The sequence below is a fragment of the Protomyctophum parallelum genome (assembly GCF_964188405.1).
Source record: "Protomyctophum parallelum genome assembly, chromosome: 11".
NCBI classification, from domain to species: domain Eukaryota; kingdom Metazoa; phylum Chordata; class Actinopteri; order Myctophiformes; family Myctophidae; genus Protomyctophum; species Protomyctophum parallelum.
The window spans coordinates 41815589-41840702 of NC_139707.1; the positions used below are offsets into that span (position 1 = coordinate 41815589).

At 42.2% G+C, this 25114-nt stretch overlaps 1 protein-coding gene across 5 annotated transcripts; it reads left to right on the forward strand.

Moving 5' to 3' along the window:
- The first annotated feature begins 1285 nt into the window (after positions 1-1285).
- Positions 1286-25114, forward strand: LOC310867421 (uncharacterized protein). Of its 5 annotated transcripts, none has more exons than XM_083777502.1 (23): positions 1286-1437; positions 3243-3335; positions 3669-3734; positions 4762-4841; positions 7676-7966; positions 8802-8986; positions 10042-10154; positions 10967-11291; positions 12547-12737; positions 13834-13974; positions 14083-14116; positions 16575-16808; positions 16965-17323; positions 17429-17556; positions 19224-19340; positions 19778-19894; positions 20622-20717; positions 20831-21048; positions 21413-21465; positions 21999-22042; positions 23461-23529; positions 23644-23794; positions 23925-25114. In XM_083777502.1, exons 2-23 carry the CDS (start codon positions 3279-3281, stop codon positions 24051-24053), a joined length of 3198 nt encoding a protein of 1065 aa, XP_083633628.1. In that variant the 5' UTR covers positions 1286-1437; positions 3243-3278; the 3' UTR covers positions 24054-25114. The 5 variants fall into 5 exon arrangements, with proteins under 5 accessions (XP_083633628.1, XP_083633631.1, XP_083633629.1 ...); XM_083777505.1 differs by having other exon boundaries at positions 20625-20717; XM_083777503.1 differs by having other exon boundaries at positions 10970-11291.

Consider the following 25114-nt stretch of genomic DNA (forward strand, 5'->3'; position numbering starts at 1 on the left):
TTTAGGTTACGTTACTGATGTGGTAAAGTAAAGCATAACATGTCTACCCTAGCTGTTACACTAAACTAGTGGAAATTGATATATTTTCATAATTCTGAAAATATGGTTGATAAATATATTACAATTATTACACAATGTTCGCAATGTGCTACTATATTCTTCTTTACATGAGGAGTAATGGCATATTTAGCCCCCACTGTTATGTCCATGCCCCCCCTATAGCTGTTATTACAGCTAAATGGATATTGAAATAATGGGAATTTTACCCAGAAAGCAACTTAATGTTATTGCCTTCGCCTCATTAATCGCCCGCAGGAGGATACTTTTACAGTGGAAGGCTGAGTCCCCTCCCTCGGCTAAATCATGGTTGATTGATGTTATGTCCTTTCTGAAACTTGAAAAGATCAAATTCACAATTCGAGTGTCCTCTGACAAATTTTACAACCATTGGCAACCTTGTATGCAAGCAGTTTAGAATCACTTTCACCTGACTGAAGACACATGGTGTTGGTGTGCAGATCTCTACCTGGTGCAATATATATAGCATAATATGTCGGAAATCATTATACATGAGAGTCGAGAAATGAGCCAATTAAGCACTTTATCTCTTTATATCTCTTTATATGTATATATATAGTTTTTTTTAATTATTATTAAAAATATATATATATATATATATATATATATATATATATATAAATAAATATTTTTATTTAATATTACTTTGTTTTATTTTTATAAAACAAACATTGTTTGTATTATTGTTAATCTTACCCCCCATTGAAGTTGTTTATTAACCATAACCATGTGATCCCTTTCTTTGTGTCTTAATATCTTATTGGTCTATTGGTTTTATACCTGTATATACTGTATGTTGTGTGTATTGCTTTGTACTCAAATTATTGTTTTTTTTATACCTGTGTTTGTATGTTGTTTGTATGTCTGGCCTCGTTGGGAAAGATGGTGGGTGGGTGGGGAGGACTGGGAAGGGAGTTGTGGGAGAAAATGTAAAAAAACGAAGAGTCCTATTCTTTTCTGTGAAAACTGCACATGATCTAACTCTTTGAATAAAATTTACTTAAAAAAAAAAGAAATAATGGGAATTATGGATTAAGAAGGACAGCTGAACATGCCCTCTTTCAGAAAAATAAAACAAAACGAAAAATCATGTACAAATATATATATTTTGTTTGTTCTGGTCCACACTCCACAACCACAACCCAGAGTAATCTCTGCCACAACCTAAACTTGGTCACCGGAAGTTCCTTATGAACGAACCCGGAAGTGCCAGTTTATAAATAATACAAACGCGTTATTAATACAGCGTGCGTTTTATTATGGTTTTAACTTTATCGTGCTCAGATTTAACGGGGGGAACTGTCATGTGAACCGAAGATTACTTATTGATAGCATTTGGAGATCGCGTTTGGTCAATCAGTAAGTTAGCTTTTGTTTTAGCATGTTGGACAATGTATGCAGCTTCTTTTAGCTAATGCTAAATCTGGTACAGCACTGTCTGTCTTGTTATAAATATTTAATGAAAAACAATGAACCGTTATTGTGGTTTGCCTGATGCAGGCGGCTTATAACCGGACTGTTTTGATGTTGACAACAATGTATATTAACAAAATAAACATCAAAACATTGTCCTCAATGCTACCCACTAGCTTAGCATTCTAGCTAGATATCAAGTCAGCCATTTATGCACACGAACACAATGCAAAGAGCAAACTGCACTACACAGTTTTGGATACTGAAATAATTTAGGAGAGTTGAATTGAGTTGTAATTAAATACCAAGCTTATGATTAGCATTACTTGGTTCCTAGCGCCGACATTCAGAATAGCCCAAAATGAACAGATTTGGTCCATTTGCTCACTTAGAAGTGTATATTTGCACGTCATGATGAATTGAAAACGGTGGACCCTCTTGTAAACAAGTAATGCTTTATGGTGTCGTCCACTCACAGTTAACAGTTTTTGTATTGAGCTGTGCTTGAAATGTACTGTAATTCTGCAAACTGTCAATAAATACTTCAATCAATCAAAACGGCTTGAAAACAGGGTGCACTTTTCAGCATAGACGTAACGTTACAGCAGCATCTCTAACCTTTCTGGGCTGCTGCCAACATCTTTGTTGGCTAGTTGGCCTTTAAGCACAATTTGGCTCCTCTCGGGGCCCTTGTTTACCTTTCCTATATTTGGGGGGGAAAAGGTAAACAAGGATCCCGAAATGCGCCAAGCATAATGTCTGCTACCACTACCACAACACCTATGCTGCCAGTATGATTGTCACGATCGTTTGCTTCTTTGTTTAACCTACTCAAGATGTCATGTTGTGTTTTAGAGTAGACCAATGCAACACAGTGAGCAAGCAAGAATTAGTTTTGAGTTACACAGGGGTGCTTCCATCTTCTTCTAAGCTTCCATTAAGACTATAGAGCAATTCTGCTGGTTTGACTTGGGTTCATCAGTTAATTAAACTATTTGATTTAATTTCGCCTGTTTACATGCTCACAACACGCCAAATTGTGTGTTAAACTACTTTCAATATTTGCGTGACACTGTTGTACAGTGTCTGTAGTCTGTACTTTGATGAATTGAACATGGTGGACCCTCTTGTAAACAAGTGTAATGCTTAATTGGGTCGTCCACAGTTAACAGTCTTTGTATTGAGTTTGTGCTTGAAAAGTACTGTAATTCTGCAAACTGTTAATACATATTTCAATCAATCAAAAAAAAACTACAGACCACATAAATAATGTTTGTAAACAAACAGGTCTTTCCGGCTAGGATGTTTTCACAATATAGTGTCCAAAACATTAGTTAAGTCTAATGTTTAATAACCTGTTATAACAAAATAAATAATATATTTTTAAAGGTCAATTACAATATTATAAGTGTCGTGTTCAGAAATAAGGTTAATTAATAATACTGCTCCAATGCGATGCAGTCAGAGTTATCTATCCAGAAATATTTTTGTTGTTGTTGTGAATCAGTGGTTAATCAGACATGTATTTAATCGATTCTAAGACATATTATAATACTGTTGACAGTAATATAATAATATAATCAAAAATCCCCCTCACATCATACATCATCTCATTCCAGCCAATCACAATTTCCTCACTTTCCTCACTGTCTTCAATGTTTCTGTTTACACAAACACTCAAAACATACATGGAAATATATCGTAGTGTTTGTTGAAATATGGAATGTGACAGTTATGTGATCATCTTGCAGAGTTTTCCTTGCTGTGCCCTGCCCAACTGTGGAACTATGATGTCATCGCACAGAAAGTCCTTCTCGCTTGCTGTTGACAAAGACAAATCGATGGTACGTATGGCACGCTGTATCCTAGTCTTCCAGCAGCAGCTTCATCAATATACGTTGTTGCATGCTGTATGTATGTAGTATACATACGATTAGAAAATAGAATAGCTACTATCTATCTACAGACACAGACTACAGGACAGTGCGTGGCCTATTTATGCTCCTGTAGTTTGTATGGGGAGGGGGGGGGGGGTTATTCCTTATTTTTCTCCCAGCATAGTAAGGTCTGCAGATCACAGAGGGCCCCTTCTGTCTCCCCTCCAAACTGTGCAGGGGTGTAAATTGATGTGTATTCCACAATAGCATTCTGCAGTAATCCTCCTTGTGATTTTGTAGATGGGAGTCGATGTCAGAATCCCCAAGATTCATCTTTCACCAGGGTGTGGTGAGCTGGAGAAACAGGTCATCATTGCATGGCTACTCTTCTTTATGCTTGTGTTCTGATCTGGGGATATTTTCGAGTGGTGCTAGCCACTCCTATAGACAGCTATGTGTGTCCCTGGCTGTGTGTCTGTATGTCCGTCCGAGTTTGTTAACCCCCAAGTGTCACTGTTGCGCAGTCTAACACGCACACACACATGCACACGCGCGCACACACACACACACACACACACACACACACACACACACACACACACACACACACACACTCACACTCACACTCACACTCACACACAGGCCAGGGAGAAGGGCTTGTACAGTTCAGCACAGCACCACTCACTTCAGACTGGTCTGATTTGTTTTGTCATAACTTGGCAGTGCTGTACTTCCCCTGGAGTGATTTATTGTGGTTCACACCATTCTTTTACTTTTTGCAAATTAGTCCAGATGTTAGTGTTATATAAATAAGCCTTATTGTTAGGCTATTGTATTACTGTAGCTAGATTGGCTGGCGCTCCCTTTTCTTATGGGGTGAAAGCCAAACTGGCAAAGTTTCATTTAGGGGAGTAAAACATTGCTGCAGCTCCATTTAAAAATTCTCCATATATACGTCAGACATAATAAATAGTATATGATGGAAAACCAAATCAAAAATCTAAATTGACTAACTGAAACTGCGTCCATAATCAGTTGGCTGCTTACAGCATGCTGAAACACATTGAACTTTAAGATATAACTAAAAATACTATATCGCCTCGCTCATTTCTTTTTTTCATGGAAATAACCTGACAGTGTGACTTTTAGCTGAAAGTATTTGAAGATTCCGATTTTTTTTTGACTGGAATCAAATTTATTTGATGAAGAAATGGCATGATTCAATACACTACACACTCATTGAATTGTAAAACCACAGGAGCCTAGTCTCATGAAAAAAATAAAAGCGACTGGCTGTAATGGTGGTGGCTTGCCCCATCCCCTGCAGTTGACACCGTTTTGCATGATTCCGGTTATTACAGCTCCACGCTCATACAGCTGTTCCCCTTTCCAGCAGATTCACAGGACCAAGATCTCCCGCTCAAGAATGATCAAGAATGATCTTAAACGCGACGCTATGATGGGAATTACAAGGTAAGAAATGAAAGCTTTAGACTACATGGGCATAGTAATGCCTGCAGAACACGTAGGGCCCCTTCCCCCTGTCTGTCTCCCCCATCCAAACTTTGCGGGAGCATACACTGGCCATATGAAAAGCATTCTGTAGTAATCCCCTTTTGATTTGTAGATCAGAATCCCCAAGAAACATCTTTCACCAGGTTATGGTGAGAAGAAAAAAAAGAGAAAATCTTAAAGATGGAGTGCCACGATTTCTTTCCCACCCTAAAACATGATCATCAGGTATTATTATAATATAAGGAGGAAGAACTTTTTCCAAAAAGTGTACAGTATTTGTTAGGGATGCACCGAAAATTCGGCCACCGAAAATATTCGGCCGAAAATGGCTATTTGTTAAAATCATGCTTTTATGTGGACACGCCCACGGCCCACCAGTTCATTAACCCATTCTGACCGGGCACCCATTTTGGTGTCAGCATCATGTTATGCTTTAGCTATTTAAAAATAGCAGATCTACAAGCTCATATCGCGCCACCGAGTGGCGCGATACGAGCTTGTAGGTCTGCTATTTTTGAAGAAAATCGAAGAACGACTGACATTTTTAGAATCTGATCTCAGGTCAGAATGGGTTCGTCAGACCAGTGTGTGTCCGGCGGAAACCTCGTATGAATCTGATCTCAGGTCAGAATGGGTTAAGTATGCCTGGTTTGCCTGGTGGTTGGTGATGGGTGGTGATCCACCTGAACTGAAGCTGCACCCACAGCTGTATTTGTATGATAAAGGGGGAGGGGTTAGGGGAGGTGCTGATAGTGTGATGTCACTATATTACTGTTTATTTCATTGGCCTGTTTGACTGTCAAGGGTTCATCCTCCAGGAAGAAACCCTAAATACAAAGTTAATACACCATTGCACATAAAAACGACTCCAGGGTGTCTAATGAAGTACTGTCACATGAAAAACTCAAAAAATACAAATTCGTGGCACTCCATCTTTAAAAGAAAAAAGAAAAAAGATGTATACATATATATATATATATACACACATAGGATAAAAAAACAGTAGGTATTGGTCCGGGCCGGCCTAGCGGTCCGGGCACCTACACTCCTAATGTTCGTGTCCCGTTCCTGACGAACTTGGCTGTATATGACACTCCCGTCTCTCTGCCCTCGTTTCCTGTCTGTCTCCACTTTCCACTCTAAATAAAGGCAAAAACCCCACAAATATCAAAAAACTAAAAAACACAGGGGGGTGCGCTTATACCATACATCATCATACATCACTTTCCGTGCTCAGCCAATGAAATCATTACAGTACGTACTACAAACGCATTCCGTGCTCAAACGGACATACACACAAAGCTGTGCATAGGAGGCCCTAAAAAAAAAAACACACCCGTGTGAACTGAGTGGTGCAACTCCCCTCTCCCCCCCCTTCCTCTCTACATACATACATACATACATACATAGGTGAACAACACGGACATTGCTGTTCCTTGGAGTGGTTACACCACTCAAAAAGAAACGGTAGGTCTGTGTCACATGAGGTTAGACATAATGTGCAAAAGAGTGGCAACACATCTGTTGGTCCACATAGCAACAGGGTATGTACTGTACATGAAGTTTGCCATGAGTTGCAAAAAGTAGAAGCAAAATGGGCAGGTCCACATACAGTAAGAAGGTAGTCTGCAAGTGCATGTGAGCGTTGTTTATAAATACGTTTTTGGATATACTTCTTTTGTAATCTTGGATGACTATTTCCTTCATTAAATGTCTTCACCATAAAGGAATGTTATACCTTGTGTTCAAGCCAGTAAATGAATACTAAAGTGACATTTTGGGTGACATTTAACCATCACAAGATACAGTAGAGTGGATTCTCAGAAATGTATGATTTATTTGAACTAGGTCATCAGTAATTCCATTGTAGTGTTTACTGGCACAATTTAGTGCAGTCTCTTTAACCATCACAAGATGGAGCACTCTACCATAGTATTTATTTTCTCACATATATGGCATACAGGTAATGTTCATGATAACATTCCAGAGCTCAGAATAAAGTAATATAACTCCTTGAGTACTGCATTGTGCCAAATGTCCAATGTAGGTTTGGTAAGTTAAGTTAACTCTAATAATAACCACTATAATGTAGTTTTTTCTTGTAATCATATCAAGTAGGCCTACATTTTCACTGTGAGGGTTAATATTGAGTTATTATTTTTCCCCCCAACTGAAGACATAATAATAGATAAAGTGGTTGTTCAATGAATGTGCCAAACAGCGTTATTTGCCCTCCTCAAGGCCAAATACGGATAACTGTATGGACAGTGGTCAAGGGCAATTTGGTTCAACCTCTTATCTCGTATTTATCTTTACACCTAGTCGTTTTGTCAACTGGTGAGAGGAGAAGTAGCCTGCTAGCAATCTGCCTTTCTCACACAGACATTCAACTGTCTAATATTTCTTTGTTTCATTTTATATATGAAAAGAAGCTGGGAAAACTAGCATTTCAACATTTATTTTCTGCTTAGCGGTCCACACTGCCCTATTTTAAGGACATTGTTTACTAGTCTCACAGCTCCACACCAAGCTTATCATGTCCACACACTCAGAGCACATTACTTATCTGCCCCACTCCACTCCTCTATACCCCCCTCCCCCCCCTCCCTGCCCTGACAGTCACGGTCTCGCTATTGGACACTAGGAGTTAACACATAGCATCATCAGAAATGGCAGGGAGTGATAGGAGTCGGAATATCTTCAAGGGACGCAATGAGGCGACGGCGGGGACACCACCACCACCATACCAGGAAGCTTTCCACCCACTCTGTCTCTCTCCTTATCCACTGCAGGAAGCCCTGTCTGGTCCTCCTCACAGATGTCTTGAAGACGGCGACGGGCAGAGCTTATCTGGACAGCCGCTTGTGCAGCTGGGGAAGTGAAAACGGCGGGCGGACGACGACGAGCAGTGTTCAAAGCGTCAGTAACGGGAAGAGGGTGTCTCCGAGCTGCAGAGACAGGTCGGGTGGGAGAGAGGCCATGAGGACCATGGGCTCAGGACGAAAGGGCTCAAGAAGACCCGACCAGGAACCTCTCTCCACTCCCAAACGCGGCCAGGAGAGGCTCCCTCCACGCTCCCGAAGGTAAACGGCTTTCTGAACGTCAAACGGTGGTAAAATAGCCAAATTCCAATGTCGGCAGGTCACCAGTTTCACCGCAACACCACCATGCTGTGTGCATGGTGACCAATGACCGAGTGCAAGTGAGCGAGTGGCCGAGACTTTGGCGTATTGGAATTTGGCTAAAGTCTCTCCCGACGACCCACACAATGCCTTGCAAAAATCACAAGGTGACTCCCAGGTAGCTGGCCGTGGATCAGTCGATAGGACTCTAGTCATTAAACACCAGACTGCGAATAATGAGCTGGAAAATGATCCACAGTCACCCAAAAAACATGTCGGTTCATTTCAGTTCCTGAAAATGTATTCTGAGTGGAACCGTGTCTCTTTAATCTTTTTGAGTTTAAGACAGCGTGGTGGGTTTTCACTCCTCAGACCAGAGAATAATGACAAAAAATAGCCATAAAAAAACCCTAGGAGGTACACTTTTATTAAGGGTATTTCTGCTGTTTGTTTTAGATGTTTTGCAAGAAACGACCTTTTAATGGCGTTTGGCTTGGCCAACAATGCCGCAGGGCTCTCCACTTTTTCCAGGCAGAAAAAGTTGAGTGATTTTATTTGGAAGAATACCACACAGTAGGGGTTCGTTCGCAGCTCTAGAAATGCTAGGTCGACTCCTCGCTTTTGTGTGATTTGTTTATCTGTTAAATCTTTCTTTTCCATAACCAGTTTCCTTATAATTAACTACCCTCTCACTATATAAAGTTCGACTCACTGAACTTACTACGTTTGGCATAGCCAATCGGGGGTGTTGTAATAACGTGACCGATCATTAGGTTAATTCTTGTTTTCTTTTGAGGTTAAACGTCGAGACTGGCTCGGCAGAAGAGAGCGACGGCAAGGGAGACGCTGAAGAAGTGGAGGTGGTGATCGACGAAGACAGTTTTGAAGATCGCATGTACACGCCAGGCGACGAAGAGAGAGATACCGAAGGAGAGCTGGACGTGATATTAGACGAAGACATTGGAGAGGATGAAAACATAGGTATTGCACAACGACAGCTGTCTTTCCTTCATTTATCTACAGTATATGCCTGCCCATAGTCCACGAATGTGCTCAATTGAGTGGTTTGTATACCATTTCCCAGCCAAAACCCCGGAGACGGAGGGGAGTGCGTGATGATGTGTGTAGGGAACGCTCGTTTAGTTTCACTTTATAAGCTGTTCCATCGACCACGGCGCTTGTCAACTCGGCCTCAGGCCATCAGCTGCTCACTCTGGTTGAGAGCATCTCACTAGCCTCAAGGCCTCACTGTCTGTCGGTGTGCCTGCCTGCTTCCCCAAGTGATTTAAAAACTCACACATTTGTTGTAAAACTTTCCACATAATGCCAGACATTGAGTGAACCAAAACTGCCCCCTAAAAATGGGCTTGGCACACAGTTCTGATTACATTGTTGTCCTTTTGGTGACATCATTAATAAAAGTCCTGGAGATGAAACCCCATCTCCACCCTTATAGGGTTCTTCCCTGCCTCCTCCTGCCCCCTCATTCAGGGAGCTCTCCTACTTGGGAGAGAGGTATAGTGACCCTCCTTGGCCTCACTCCCAGGGTAAATAAACAAAAGAAATGCTGCACTTTATAGTGCTGTAAAACCTAAATGTGCTGAATTTATTCTGCCCCCCCCTCCCTGAACACCCTATGGCCTCATCTGAACTTTTTGGGCATTTTGTTTTTCCACCGCAGTGTTCGTTGTTTGTGCAGTAGATTAACCCGTTTAGGCCTGACACCGGATTCTTCACCAAATGTCTTTTAAATCCTGACAGTTTTCTGAAAAACTGTCAGTGATGCTCAACCTTTTTCACGAGCAAAGATTTAAGTTAAAACCGTTTGCTCTGAAAGAATATAATTATATTCAAAGATTTGGGCCACATTTTCACGATTTTTCAAAAATAGCAGACCTATACAAACTCTTAGAGTGCCGCGCTATGAGCTTGTAGATCTGCTATTCAATAGCTAAAGTATAACATAATGCTATAAAACACCAAAAGGGGTTCCCGTACAGAATAGATTAATGATGGTGGTGTGTGTGCTTCTGCAGACTGTGGGCTGATGGTGAATTCGGGGCCAGTACAAGACCCAGTTGGACATGTGCCCGCAGCAGTACACAGCACCAAGTGGAAAGACCCTGGAGACGAGGCATTCCATGGCAAGGTGGGTTCTATGCATGGAAACGGGGGGGAAACAATGGTGGCTACAGTTTCTGATTAAAAATGGTACAGTATTGAAATTTGACTTATCTATTTTTGTTGAGATGAGATGTTGGGATATATTGTGATTCTGTAAGCAGGGCGATATATGGTGATGCAAAGAAAATGTTTTATTTTAAAAAGAAAACTGTCCTAGTATTATGACACACGACTGCAGTATATGCATACATTCCAAGTAAAGTTACCTTTTTAATGTAATCAGAACAGTGGGATGAGCATTTTGTATTTAAACAAAACTGTAACATCTAGCATTTGCCCATATTAGTAGTAATGCTGCTTTACTTTTGTCACCCAGTCTTAACACTTTGTGAGCCCACGCAAAACTTTCAAAAAATCACTTTCACCTAGAAACTCCATTCACACTTTTTATAATTCAGCTGACTGTGGAGACACATGCTGGAACTTTTTACTTTGAAATGTTTTATAGTTTCTTAGTTATTTAACTTAAACGCCCAATGCATTCTCATTTCTCAATGGCAATAACACAAACTTTGGCACCATGTATATAAAAAAAAATCATTTTTTTGACGTTTTTTTTAATAAAACAATAAATATATATTATATATAAATGATATATATATATTTTTTTTTCCAAAGACGTCCACAGACGTCTTGGGCACAGCACGCGGGGTAATACCAAAGACGTCCACAGACGTCTTGGACACAAAACGTGTTTTAACAATCCTGTCCAGCTTATTCTCATGATGTCTTTTAAATCCCTTCCCACTTCATCCTGCGGCGGCGGCGTCTCAAAAGAAGAGGAAACGGGAGTCCCTGAAGCTCCACTGCAACGGCAGAAACACCCCCAGACGACGCAGCAGGGAAAGCGTGTTAGTACGCCTCTCCTCCGGGGAGGCGAGCGGAGCCGAAGAAGGACCGGCCAACAAGCGTCTCTGTCCGGAAGACAGCGGAGGAGGAGGAGGCGGCCAGTCTGAGACTCCGAAAAGCGGCTTCGTGCAGATCACCTTAGAGGCAGCGGAAGGCAGTCTACATTCAGTCGGTAGTCCCAGCGGAAGCCTGGGGTTTTGCCCCTCTCCCGGCCCTGATGATGATGTGGTCAGAAGTGCTCACTCTGAACCAAGTGAGTGTACCGGTATATATGAATCGAACTGTTGACATGTCACTTTAATCATGCACGTGATTTACATTATTGACATTTATATGCTGGATGTGTTTTCCATCGGCACAAGAAGCATTTGTGCATTCTGTAGTGCTATTTATTCGTTTATTCTTTTTTGAGTGGTGCAACCACTCCAAGGAACAGCAATGTCCGTGTTCACCTATGCCTGTGTTGGTTCACCTATATGTTGGTTAATGAGCATCAGTATATGACTATTAGTACCAGTAGGGGCGCTATTGTGCCAGAAAGAGAGAGAGGGATAGTGCTGCACTGTTGCCTGCTAATGAGAGAGAGGTTGGGGGGGGGGGGGGGGGGGAAGTTGCACCACTCAGTTCACACGGGTGTGATTTTTATCATGCACTTTGAACTTTGTGTATTTGATTCGACTGCCTTCCTTTTATTGGACTTGTTCTGTGTTCCTTTCTTCTCTATTCACTCTTTCCCTATTCTAACGCTTCCTTGTAACTGCAAATGTTGAGCTTGCACAGACAATAATTTATTTTACACCCTGTAATCGTGTGACGTGACAAGGAAGTTTATTCTTAGTTCACTTATAAACACACAAACAACAGTAACCACAACATTGTTCGTTATACAGTAGATAAAAAACAAAAAACCTCAGTGTTAATTTAACTCTGAGAGTGCATCAGTGGATCCAAATGGTCCCATAAAGGCATGCGTGTAATTCTATGCAAGTGTGTGTGTGTGTGTGTGCATGCACAGGGTTCAGACGTGCTTCCTGCCTTCAGCTCCACCATGTGCCCGTCAAGTCTTACTGTCCTTGGCTCTCATTCGAAGTTCTCGTTAATCCTCAATCATGCAGTGACATATACGAGGATGTCTGTGTGCGAGTGCACGCTCGCTTGCGCGTGCGTGTGTGTGTGTCAGTGTGTTATCTTGAGAAGGAGCAATATTGCGCTAGAGTGTGACAGTGTGTGCATGCAACAAACTTAAAGTGTGCTGGCCTGGGCCGTGGCTCAGTGGTCCAGGCACCTTGGCTGGTAATCCAGTCTGGCAGTGTGGCCGCGGGTTCGACTCCCGATCCCGACGGCCTTTACTGCATGTCTTCCCCCCCCCCCCCCCATCTCTCTCCCCCATTTCCTGTCAGTCTACTGTCTGTCCCTCCATAAAATATATAAAATAAAAGACGAAAGCCACAACAAAAAAACAAAGAAAAAAAAAAACTTAAAGCGTGCTTTATGTATCTGTTTTTCAGTCGTGCTGTCCAGTGACGATGAGGAGGGCGGTGCAGAGTGCCAGCGCCCGCGCCACAGTGCGGCCTCGTACTCTCGTATTAGCACCGACAAAGACCCCGATACGGTCAGAGGGGCCAAAGAGACTCGGACACAGCTCGCACAGGAAGACATGTCGACACAGGAACTGCACTCTGACATGGAGGAGGAGGAGGTGGGAGGAAGATCACTTTGCTCGTTTTTCCACCTGTTATTGTCCGTCCAAACGCAGACGATGTGTAGTTCATAATTATTCTGAGATACACTTGGTCTGTGTTTGGATAAGGATCCTTTTAACCCATTCTGACCTGAGATCAGATTCATACGAGGTTTCCGCCGGACACACACTGGTCTGATGAACCCATTCTGACCTGAGATCAGATTCTAAAAATGTCAGTCGTTCTTCAATTTTTCAAAAATAGCATACCTACAAGCTCGTATCGCGCCACTCGGTGGCGCGATATGAGCTTGTAGATCTGCTATTTTTGAATAGCTAAAGCATAACATGATGCTGACACCAAAATGGGTGCCCGGTCAGAATGGGTTAAATAGGTGAAGCATCTAATTGTCACCAGAGTAGGGCTGTACAATATATTGATATATCAATATTGTGATGAGTCTGGGATTTTGGATATCATGAATCAATATGTTATGTTATATCATGACAGTATTTTAGTCAAAAGACACTCCTACTTTAAACATACAAAATAAGCAGATACAAGCTAAGAATGCATCACAGTACAATGCGTTGTGATGCGTTTGTAATAATAATGCTAACACCAAAAGGGGTTCCCGCCCAAAATGGGTTAAGGTGACAGGTACTCTCATGTGGTTAAATGAGAATTAACAGTCATATATATATATATATATATATATATATATATATAAGCTCAATACACCAGTAACATTATTAAATAATAGGGTATGCAAAAAATCATGATCAAGAATCAAAGTAAATCGAACATTTTGAAATATGCTTATGATCATTAAAATGTACCGCCACTGGGTAGTCTATCATTTCTACTTATAGAGCTTTTATGCTCGCTTATTCTTTGTTTAAATTTCCTAGTGGTTTTGCACACCACATAGGCTACATTTTTACAAAATTATATCTTTGTGTGTGTGTGTGTGTGTGTGTGTGTGTGTGTGTGTGTGTGTGTGTGTGTGTGTGTGTGTGTGTGTGTGTGTGTGTGTGTGTGTGTGTGTGTGTGTGTGTGTGTGTGTGTGTGTGTGTGTGTGTGTGTGTGTGTGTGTGTGTGTGTGTCTTGCAGGTCGTGCGTGTGGTGATCGAAGACCCTAATGTTGTGGTGCCGGTCCTCACAGAGCCCCACATGCCCAGTCCATACTCCCTACTGCCCTTCTCCGCCTTCCACTGTGGAGGTTGTCGCGCGGAGGCTAACGGAGACATTATGGTAACCCCCCCCCCCCCCAAGAAATGGCAGTCAATGTGCAGTGTAACTCAAAGTGTCACCTGTGGTGATGCTGGTGGTGTGTAACGCGTTGTTTTGTCCCCTACACAGGCATCAGACCAAAGAATCCTCATACCTTTAAAAGGTAACGTTAATATTATTTCAATCGACAATTGACAAATACCTGAACAAACCATGTACCCCCCCCCCCCAGACTGACTCGCACGAGTTCCCTCTAGCCTAGGAGATGTTTTCAAGAGTATGCTTGATTTAGCAAGTGACCTGTCTGTAACCTTCAGTGTGGGCTGGGAAGGATTCTATAAATGTCTTCTAAATCCTGACGGTTTTCTGAGAAAGCTATGTTTCTATGTCAGTCGTTCTTCGATTAAAAAAAAAATAGAAGACCTACAAGCTCGTAGCGCGCCACCGAGTGGCGCGCTATGAGCTTGTAGATCTGCTATTTTTCAATAGCTAAAACATAACATAATGCTAACACCAAAATGGGTTAAACTCTGACCCTAGATAACTCCTCAAGTCCGCAGCTCATTCTGTTGTAAAGCTCACTGTCTGCAAACTATCCCCCCTCCACTGCAGCTATGTCAACAAGGAAGTGCGTGTTGCAACGCATGCGCTCGGATTAGACCCTCGGGGCCTTAGTTCACCCGTTCCATTTTGAGCCCCTGGAATCTTTCTTTAAGGAGCTTAGTGTGTGACATACATGTGTAAATATGAAATGCATGGTTATCTCTGTGTATGGAACTAAGCTACATGTAATCCCTTACCTTGTAACATCTTGCACTGACTGAGAATTCTCATACTGTACCAGTACCTTTTGATTACTTTTTTACAATGAGCGCATTCCATTTTTTTCACCCAGGCCCCCTTTCCACCGGGTTCTTTTTGGTTTTTAGTCCATGAGCCAGACTAAAAAAATTAAACGTTAATTATGAATTGAGTAGGCAAAACCATACCTATATTAGATTGTTATCACCATGAAACTTCCCCAATTGAGTACTTACACGAAGACAATGATTTATTGTATTACAAATTTTACATTTTTAAATATGCAAATGAGGCATTATGTAGGAAAATATGCAAAATAATCGAAAATGAATTTACTTGTATTGATCCTATAAACAATTTGATATAGGCTATAGTTTGCCCACCAATTTTGGGGCTCTGGCTCATGGACTAAAAACCAAAAAGGAACTGAACCGGTTCCCATTGGGAACCAACCAGTGGAAAAGGGGTCCCAGTGTTAATTATCTAATGTAATCCTGGGCTCTACACTCCCTCCGCCAACCTGGGGAGAGCAACGGACTGACCTCATGCTTCCTTCTATGCATGAGCGTCCAAGCCGCTTCTTTTCACCTGACAGGGGGGAGTTTCCCCGGTTGGACGTAGTGTGTGCTCTGTGGAAGGAACACGTTATTCCAATCAGTTCCTTTCCCCTCCAGGTGCCCCGGCTGGCCAGGGGAAAGAAACAAATGTCTTTATGCTAAACTTATAAAAGGCTACAGTATACTTAAAAATGTGTCTCTGAGTTATCCGAGTACAAACAGCTTTGAGTACTGAATGTTGACCCCATTATATACAGTATACAGTGCGGAAGAACTTTGATTTTGACGCTTGGATCTGATAGTGGAAATAAAACAAAAATAAAATGGCATGCTCCTTGAGTTTCTGACCAAATCACACACAATGTTCACATTGGGTGTCTCTGTGGTGATGTTTGGCTACTTATACATTCTTGGAGGTGCAGGAACTGCAAAATGAACTTCGGCAAGGCAGTGCGTTGTTTGTTCATTTTCTACCGCAACGATGTAATGCTGTTCTTATTAGCACGCCAACCGTCTTTTCGGCAAGAAGTACGCTGTAGCTGTAAAAGCCTGTCCAAAAGTCCTACATTACTGGAAAAGAGAGGGAATAAAAACTCAACCAAATAAGCGTCAGGTTGCTGGATGACAGCAGTTGTACAATTCAGCTTGTTGCCTTCTGAGCATAACCTGACTCCGCTAGATGGGGCAGCAGATAGTCGGGTTATTCTAAGCAGTTTCTCTGCTTGAAAGTACAGTAATCCTAGGCTCCATAATTAGATTTCATTTTGCAAACATTTTGAAAATGTAATGATTGAGCTTCAGTTATGTCTGACAACTTGCTTTCATCTAGTGGTAAAAAAAATGAGTTGAGACCGTTTACAGTGCATCGGTGCCATGTCATTATTCTGACATTTAGGCCTGACCTAAAAAAAAAAAAAATCTAAATCCTCCAGTTTTCTGAAATAAATATTTTCACGCTTTTTCAAAAATAGCAGACCTACAAGCTCGTAGCGCGCCACTCGGTGGCTCGCTATGAGCTTGTAGATCTGCTATTTTTCAATAGCTAAATTATAACAATGGTTAAAACACCAAAAGGGGTTCCCGCCCCAAAATGGTTTAACCTAACGGTCGGAATAATGGGATGCCGGAATTTCGAGTGGAGCCCTGAAGTTGAGCTATAGGCTTTAGACGACGGCGAGACTCTTCACAGGGAAGAGTCTCAGAGTCAAGAGTTTGCAACTTGGGTAGTTTAGCCTAGGCTAAACGTTGCCTTATTGTCCACAGATGTGAGTGGCGAGGTGGAGGTGATGCTGACCCTGGAGCGCGAGGAGCTGCTGCAGTACAGCGTGTGGGAGATGCTGGACATGTTCTCCCTGGGCCTGGCGTACGACGACGTCGAAGACACGGGGCTATCTCCCGCTGCCTTCGTCTTTCTGTATGTGTCAGATACTCTGGCCAGGGCCATAGAGAGTGACATGCGAAAGCTGTCCGTAAAACCGCAGGAAACCTTTTCCACTGGTAAGACAACGGTTACACAGATCAAACACTTTTTATTTCACATTTATTGGACTGGTGAGACCTTTTTTTTTTTTTACCTGTGACTAAATGCACTTTTAACGCACATCAGACCCCATTCTAACCCAGTCTTCCGTGTGTGTATATTTTTCTCTTCAGCCAGTCCGTTCCTCCTCATGTGCCTGAAAGATCCTCTGGTGAGTCTGAAGGGCTCATACATGCGTTCCATCCTGGACATGTTGTGTCTCAACGGGCTGACGCAGCAAAAGGGCCTCATAGACAAGTACGAGGACATCGACACGCCTTCCCTCTCGATGGAAGACAGCCTGGAGCTGGTCAGAAGAACGGGTCTGGATCCCCACTTGCTCTGCCTAGTGGGAGCCGAGGACATGATGGAGCCCGAAGGCCACATGTCCCTGGACTGGGACGCGACCGGGCTAGATATGGAATCGGTGCCGGAACCAGACGACAAGCCAGACGTGGATGAGGAAATGGGACAGAAGGAACATTCTGCTGAGGTGAGGGGTGTGCGCGTGTGGCCATTTGGAAGAACGTGATCACAGTGTGAATGTTTGCTTCAGAAAGCACACCGTCTTTCCTGACACAAATTTCCTCCAACCCAGGAGAGCAGTGCGGAGCCCACACCCGTATACACTGTGTGCCACCGGAGGACCAGAGGGTCCTACTCCGTGTCCCTCTCCAAACCTGACTCCAGCTGGACTAAATATAAACACCAGGGGCTGTCCCGCAGGCATGTAACCATAATGCTGTCGTCACTCGTTACCCACATTCAGCTATTCACTATGCAAGATGTCTAGCCCAAAGGTATTTTTGAGTGGTGCAACCATACAAGGAACAGTAATGTCCGTGTTCACCTACCTATGTGTTCACCTATGTGGCCATGAGCACCAGTATACGACTATGAGTACCAGTAGGGGCGCTGTTGTGCCAGAAACGGAGAGAGAGAGATAGTATTAGTGCTGCACTGTTGCCTGCTAATGAGAGAGGAGGGGGGAGCGGAGTTGCACCACTCAGTTCACACGGGTGTGATTTTTATGACCATGTAGGCCACCTAGTGCCTAGGTGGTTGAAAACTTTAAATTAACATTTGTCGCAAAGTCATAGAAGACCACTGGTCTTTTACGACTAGTGGTGCAACAAAGAAAGTGACCTGTCAACATACACAACAATGTATACTATTGTATAGGGTAGCCGGTACCCTCACAAAAACATGCAAATAATCCTGGCCTCTATACTGCCTCTCCCTGGTAAGCCAGGGGCGCCTGATGGAGGGCAAAGGAACTGGTTGGAATAACGTGTTCCTTCCACGCGCTACATCCTACTGGTGATGTAGCGCTTCTTATCACCCTGTCAGGTGATAAGAAGAGGCCTGCTTACTCCTCACGCATTGAAGGAAGCATGAGCTCAGTCCGGGGTTCTCCTCAGGTTGGCAGAGAGAGTAGTGCCCAGGATTACAGCTCAGGAAATTGGCACCGGGTGAAAAATTGCATTACAAAATTGTGGGATGAAAAAAAAGAAAACATACAATATGTATGTGAAAATTCTCCAGTGCAGCTTTAAAGTATTTCTTGTAAATTATTATTATTAATTAATTATATATTCAAAGATTTGTGCCGCATTTTTGCGATAAAAAAAAAGAGATAGCAGACCTACTTGTAGATCTGCTATTTTTCAATAGCTAAAGCATAACGCATAATGCTAACACCAAAAGGGGTTCCCGCCCAAAATGGGTTTCTGCTACTAGTTGCACACAAAAAAGGTAATTATAATGTATTACATTCTCCTCGTCACTGCTGGTGACATGGTTAAACTCACAGCTTGGGACAGCTATTACCACAGCTGTTAATACCTGGCTCAGACCAGGATCTTACAATATGAATATAATAGCTTATGAGTCAGAGGCAATAACAAAAAAATACTTACATGCTACTGTATGTAGCCCAGCAGCCCAGTAAGCCTTTGAATATGCAGGACATGTGTATCCATCCGCTCATGCTTGAAATTCTGAAAATGTATCTACGCCACGAATTAATTAATTTATGGTGTTAGCATTATGTTATGCTTTAGCTATTAAAAAATGGCAGATCTACAAGCTCATAGAGCGCCACCGAGTGGCGCGCTATGAGCTTGTAGGTCTGCTATTTGTTGAAAAATCGTGAAAATGTGCCTCAAATCTTTGAATATATATATTCTTTTAGAGTTTCGGTTTTTAACTCAAATCTTTGCTTCTGGAGGGTCCCTGGAACAACATATTGGGGTCCTTGACATGAAATATTGAGCACCACTGACATAGAAACATCTGTTTTTCAGAAGAAAATATTTCTTTTAAATGTCGACGTCAGGCCTAAATGGGTTAATGGTAGTTGAGCTTGTTTCTCTTCCGTCGCTCCTCCTCAGGTTGATCCAGTTCCCTCCTCCGCCTTCGAAAGGAGGAATCACCGTGACGATGGAGGACCTGCAGTGTCTCGACAGTGGACAGTTCCTCAACGACGTCATCATCGATTTCTACCTCAAGTGAGTGTGGCATCATTTCTCCGTATAGACGGGAAGCGTGGCTTTCATCAAGGTTGTGGAACAAACGTCACAATTGATCTGAGCATATGGATATCTGGGAAAAAACGTTAAAAGAAAACGGAGGAATATGAGTGCAACGGCCACTTGTAGAGACTGGATGTCGGCAGTTTACTCTGCTTGTGTGCTCCACTTCCGATCGCATGTGTCTTTGTTTACGTTCCAAACATTCCTAACTGTAGCGGGAGTAGCCAACAGATTCAGCTGCGTAGCTCTGAATCCGTCTTGAGATATTAGGATACATTATTGGTAGTGAATTAGAATAATAGTAATGCATATATTGAACAGTTTTTTTTCCCATCAGCAAGAAGCCTCATGTCAGTCAGGTTTTAGAAAAACCATTTCAAAGGTGTGGTGGATATGTGTGTTTCTGAATCAAGATACCTGATCCAGAATGCCTCTGCCGAGGTGGCCGAGCGCTCGCACATCTTCAGCAGTTTCTTCTACAAGCAGCTGACTCGCAGAGACAACGCCAGCGAGGACGGCACCAGTGCCTCGTGAGTAGTCGCCCATCTTGTCTTTCCCACGTTCGCTGATAAGAGAGAGGAGTGTATTTTGAAGGGGTTCTTGTTGACCACACAATGGCATAATGGGTGAATATTCAGCAAAAATCTACAAGCAGATCTACAAGCTCAAATCATGTTGCGACACGTGAACTGCTGTGAGCTTGTAGCTCGGCTTTATTCGCTATTTGACATACAACCAAGTATATAGGGTTTAAAGACGCAATGACACACACGTGTTTGATTCTGCATATCACGTGATTGACAGCCTGTCAACTGTTGTGTGACTTGTGTCTGCTATTCAGGTATATAACAAGTGAAGCGCAAGAAATATATATATAGAAAAAATCGGACACGTCTGAAGTGAGTTGTACTGTACTGTACTGTACTGTACAAGCCCTCCTCCCTGTCCCTGTCTCTGTGTGTTAGGCTGTGAAACAGTGACACTTGGTGGTGAACAAAGGCTATAACACTATTTTTGTGCTCGGGACACAGGGACAGACCCTGGGACACACACACACACACACACACATAGCTGTCTATTGTTGTTGTATTACTGTTTTCTTATTGTTTGTATGTATTCTCAGCATCATTGTAAATGAGGGGTTCCCTCAATGGTCTCTCCGAGAATTGAAATAAAGGTTGAATGAATATTTTTCAAAAAACAGTATTTTGTCATAATGTCTTGTTTTGCTTTCTATTCCACCGTTCCTGCACTCAGAAGTAATAGACAGCGGCGTCACCAACGAGTGAAGACCTGGACGCGACATGTCGACATCTTCAACAAGGACTTCCTGTTCGTGCCCGTCAATCAGGAGTGAGTGCCAATGCGTGAACGCACGCCCATGCACAGCACAGTGCAGTACATTAACACACTCAGAACTGCACTTAAAACCCTCAATTCATATTCCTCTCTCGTTCTTGATTCAGGTCTCATTGGTATTTGGTGGTTATTTGCTTCCCTGGTTTGGAGGCGCCGTGCTATGAAGTCCAGTCGAGCCCAGCCTCGCCTAAAGGCGTGCAGGACACCATGTCTGCCGAGCCCCAAGCCGAAGAAGAGACCCTAAAAGAGTCTAAAAAGTCCAATGGCGCCACAGAGGCAGCACGGCACGGATCAAGTCTCGCAGAAAACCAAGACACTCAGTCTGGTATGTGCGTCTTCAGTGCTATATGCCTTAACCCATTCTGACCGGGCACCCATTTTGGTGTTGGCGTCATGCTTTAGCTATTGAAAAATAGCAGATCTACAAGCTCATATCGCGCCACCGAGTGGCGCGATACGAGCTTGTAGGTCTGCTATTTTTGAAAAATCGAAGAACGACTGACATTTTCAGAATCTGATCTCAGGTCAGAATGGGTTCATCAGACCAGTGTGTGTCCAGTGGAAAACCTCGTATGAATCTGATCTCAGGTCAGAATGGGTTAATGCAGTTGTTGCAGTTGGATTATACATTTTTTGCACAATCAAGCAGCACTGTTGGGCTCATGACGTGATTATTACTGTTTTCAAAGGAGTTCCTGAAGACCAAGAAGACCTTACCAAAGAGCCACCACCCGGCCCACTGGTAGGACCTCCTGGATTCTTTACTGTCTGTCCACAAATTGAATTATTATTATTCTAGAGCGAGGCACATTTTGATATATTTATAATATATGTAATTAATTAGATTATATACACGGTGTGTAATTTTCCGCGTTGCCCTGCTGCTGTTCATTGGAGCAATGCATCAACACGGCCGACATATTGGCCTTGGCAAGCTGTGGCTCCTAATGCATGTATGCCCCATGTATTGCCAATGGAGCAGGAGGCCTCTCTCCACTATTAAAACCATAACTCACTGAATTATCAACCAATTGTCAAGCAGTTTGGTTTATTACAAATGTTTAAGACATGTAGTTATGTTTTGATACAGGATACTTGGTTAAATTAAAAAAATGTGGGTTTTCATACCAAAACAGCACATAGACAGATTTACACAAATTTACTGTAATGGTTATAAAAACAGAGGAAAGTTTTAGATTCTTTCTTTCTTTCTTTCTTTCTTTCTTTCTTTTCAAACTGAGGCACATCAATTATTTATTCTGATTTTATTTGTAGAAATGCACAGAGAAGACCTGCAAAAGAAAGACTGTTTGCAAGAGGTGAGTGCAAGGTTCTGCATAAATCCACTGAATTGCACTCATGCACTTTGCTCAGTATGTCTTCCCAATTTGACCGGTGAGTGTTTGAGTTTGTGTAACATGCCATGCTAATTAATATCAGCTGCAGACAGGATTTCAATGTGAGGCTTACTGTGGGTTGGGTCAACCCCAAAGTTTTAACTGCAGCCCCGGAGCAGACACTTAAACATGATTTGTTTGTTGGGGGGGGTGTTAAAGCTTATACTCTTTGGCATCATTCTCTGTATGAAGTGAATTATATGTTGTAAAATTCCACGTCCCTCTTCAGTAACCTGTAAAACATACATGGGCAACTGGCGGCCCGGGGGCCCCCACCATCACTTAATGCAGCCCTCAGGTTAATATCGCAATATTATTATTATTAAATCAATTATTATTATTGATTTCAGCTAATTACTAGTATTAAAATGTTTGTTATTGTCTTTTTTTATGCCCAATGTATTTGTATTTAGTTAATAAAGTTAAGATAACTATAACTAAATGCATTTAAAAATAAATACAAATGTTACTTTTCAGGATTCCAATTCAAAAATAGCAAAAAAAAAAACAGGATTTCAATTCAAATATAACAAAAATAGCCGATCTACAAGTTCAAAACACGCGTTTTGAACTTGTAGATCGGCTATTTCTGCTATGACATGCATGCAATGTGGCCCTCTGGAGTGGGTATGGAAATATAATGGCCCTCTCTATCGTCAAAGTTGCCCACCCCTGCTGTAAAACATTCAGTAGGAAATAATGTAAATAATAATCTCTAGGTGAAGCTCTATAAGTGGTAAAAAAAAAAAGCAACATATACAGTCCAGATTTCTTTCATCCATCCATCCATCTTCAACCGCTTATATGTAGTCGGGTCGCGGGGGCGACAGCTCCACCAGAGAGCTCCAGGCTTCCCTCTCCAGAGCAACATTAGTAACTTCATTCACTGGGATCGCAAGGCGGTCCCAGCAGATATTGAAGATATAAACCCTCCAAATCATCCGTGGGCTGCCCCGGGGGCTTCTTCCAGCGAGGACATCCCTAGGGCGACGCTCAAGAGGCATCCTAACCGGATGCCTGAACCACCTAAGCCGTCTCCTTTCCAAGCGAACTCTAGTAGCGACTCTACTCCGAGAGTTCCAAAATTACTCCGTGTAGTTCGAGTCCCCTGGTGTGGTTTTAATCCTCTCCGTTCAATTGACTCTTGAGTTATTAATTAATCCCATAGCCAAATGGTTTCAAAACCATCATGTTCTACTGGAGGCATAGGATTAATATTAGTGAGGGCGTGAGGAGCATGCTGGTGGGGCGTGGTCCCTTCTCCACCGAGTTACTCCTCCAGTAAAACTGAGTGTCACGCTGGACGTCTTATGAAATAATTGTACTGCATGTCTCTCCAGACCCTGCATTCTCATTATGGACTCCCTTAAAATATCCCACCATGAGCGAGTCTTCAAACTTGTGCGGGAGTAAGTACGACTATTCTACTAGTGCACATGTGCATGTATGCAAGCATCTATGGGTGTAGTATGTAGGTCTAAATAGTGTACAATAATACATATATGTGTGTGTGTGTGTGTCAGGTACCTGCAGACGGAATGGGAGGTGCGAAGGGGCTCAGTGAGGGACTTTGGTGCCGAGCAGATGAAGAGCTCACACTGCCGCGTCCCCCTGCAGGACAATACCAGCGACTGCGGCCTCTACCTGTTGCAGTATGTCGAGAGCTTTTTAAAGGTGAAGTACTGCTACAAAAAAAAACATCTCCTAAGCTTTCTTTTCAGTTTTCTTGTGCTCGATCAACATGTTGAAAACACGCTGCACATGTTGCTCACATCACTGTAAAAAACACTCTTTTTACTTTTAGGACCCCGTGGTTCACTTTGACCTTCCTCTATACCTCCAGCGCTGGTTTTCACGGCAGCTGGTGCGACGGAAACGAGACGAGATCAGGGACTTGGTACTTCATCTCTGCCGTCGACAGAACCTAACATAATCCTATCGTGTTCGTGTAGAAATCACCAATTACTGCTCATACTGAGCAATAGATATTCAAAATGTGAATGGAAAATATTTCCTTTCCTTTGCGCTCTTTGTTTTTTAAGCTGTATGACGCATTACTGTTCTTGAAATTAGAAGAGTTTTGACTAGCTGTGGTTTGACTTGAGTCATATTTGACATCTTGAGTCTACCGCTATGTGATTATGAAGGGACATCTCACTGGTGCGTTGTCAAATATAATTTGACAACGCAAACGTGGTTTGTTTTAAACATTGTTTTTTAACAATATTGCCAAACAATTTGTCTGTCAACAGACGCCTCCATATTACGTTTTTAAATGCTTGTGTGCCCCATTGCCTTTAAAGTTTAAACATAATAATGTAGTACTACAAACATCCTAAACATGCCCATACTATTTGCAGTATTTGATAGTATACAATTGTTGGTCTTAACTCTTAATGATGTCATGAAGTGGAATATATGATTTTCACACATATGCAATTAGTTTCTGTCAAACGAAAACATATGATTACATAAGAAATCCCTTATGAATAATCACGAATCATCACCAGCTGTTTATCATTATGGAGAGTTGGAGTTTGGCGGCACTCCGCGCATTACAAACTTTCAAGTTTTAAACTTATAAACAGTACACCAAAATATGAGGTGAGAAACAGGCAATGCCGTAACAAATATCCTTCAGCAATCAGCACGGCATCTCTCTATGCCTCAAAATGTGACTGGCTGAGACACAATGAAGGTTGTCAAAAAGCCATTTCATGACGTCTTTAAAACATTTTCCATTCACAAATTTTATTCAATGATACATCTCTGTATATTGTTTATAATGTGACTATTTTTATACAATACAATACAACTATTTACAATGTATGTGACTGCATATTGTCTAGAATGGCAACCCACAGCCACCGTTTCCTATTCATGCTCAGTTTTATTGGTTTTTATTTGGGTATTTATTTGTTTCCGATGTTCAGATTTTTTATATACAGTACATTACACAGACAAAACTCATTAAAACTTGTAGAGTGAATTACA

What these genes read in the sequence shown, in the direction of transcription:
- LOC310867421 (XM_083777502.1), top strand. Translation starts at nt 3,279, where the DNA reads ATGATGTCATCGCACAGAAAGTCCTTCTCGCTTGCTGTTGACAAAGAC. An exon ending in GCAGGAAACCTTTTCCACTG is followed by an intron (nt 16,809 to 16,964) that starts GTAAGACAACGG and finishes TTTTCTCTTCAG; the next exon opens with CCAGTCCGTTCCTCCTCATG. An exon ending in CACCAGGGGCTGTCCCGCAG is followed by an intron (nt 17,557 to 19,223) that starts GCATGTAACCAT and finishes GCTCCTCCTCAG; the next exon opens with GTTGATCCAGTTCCCTCCTC.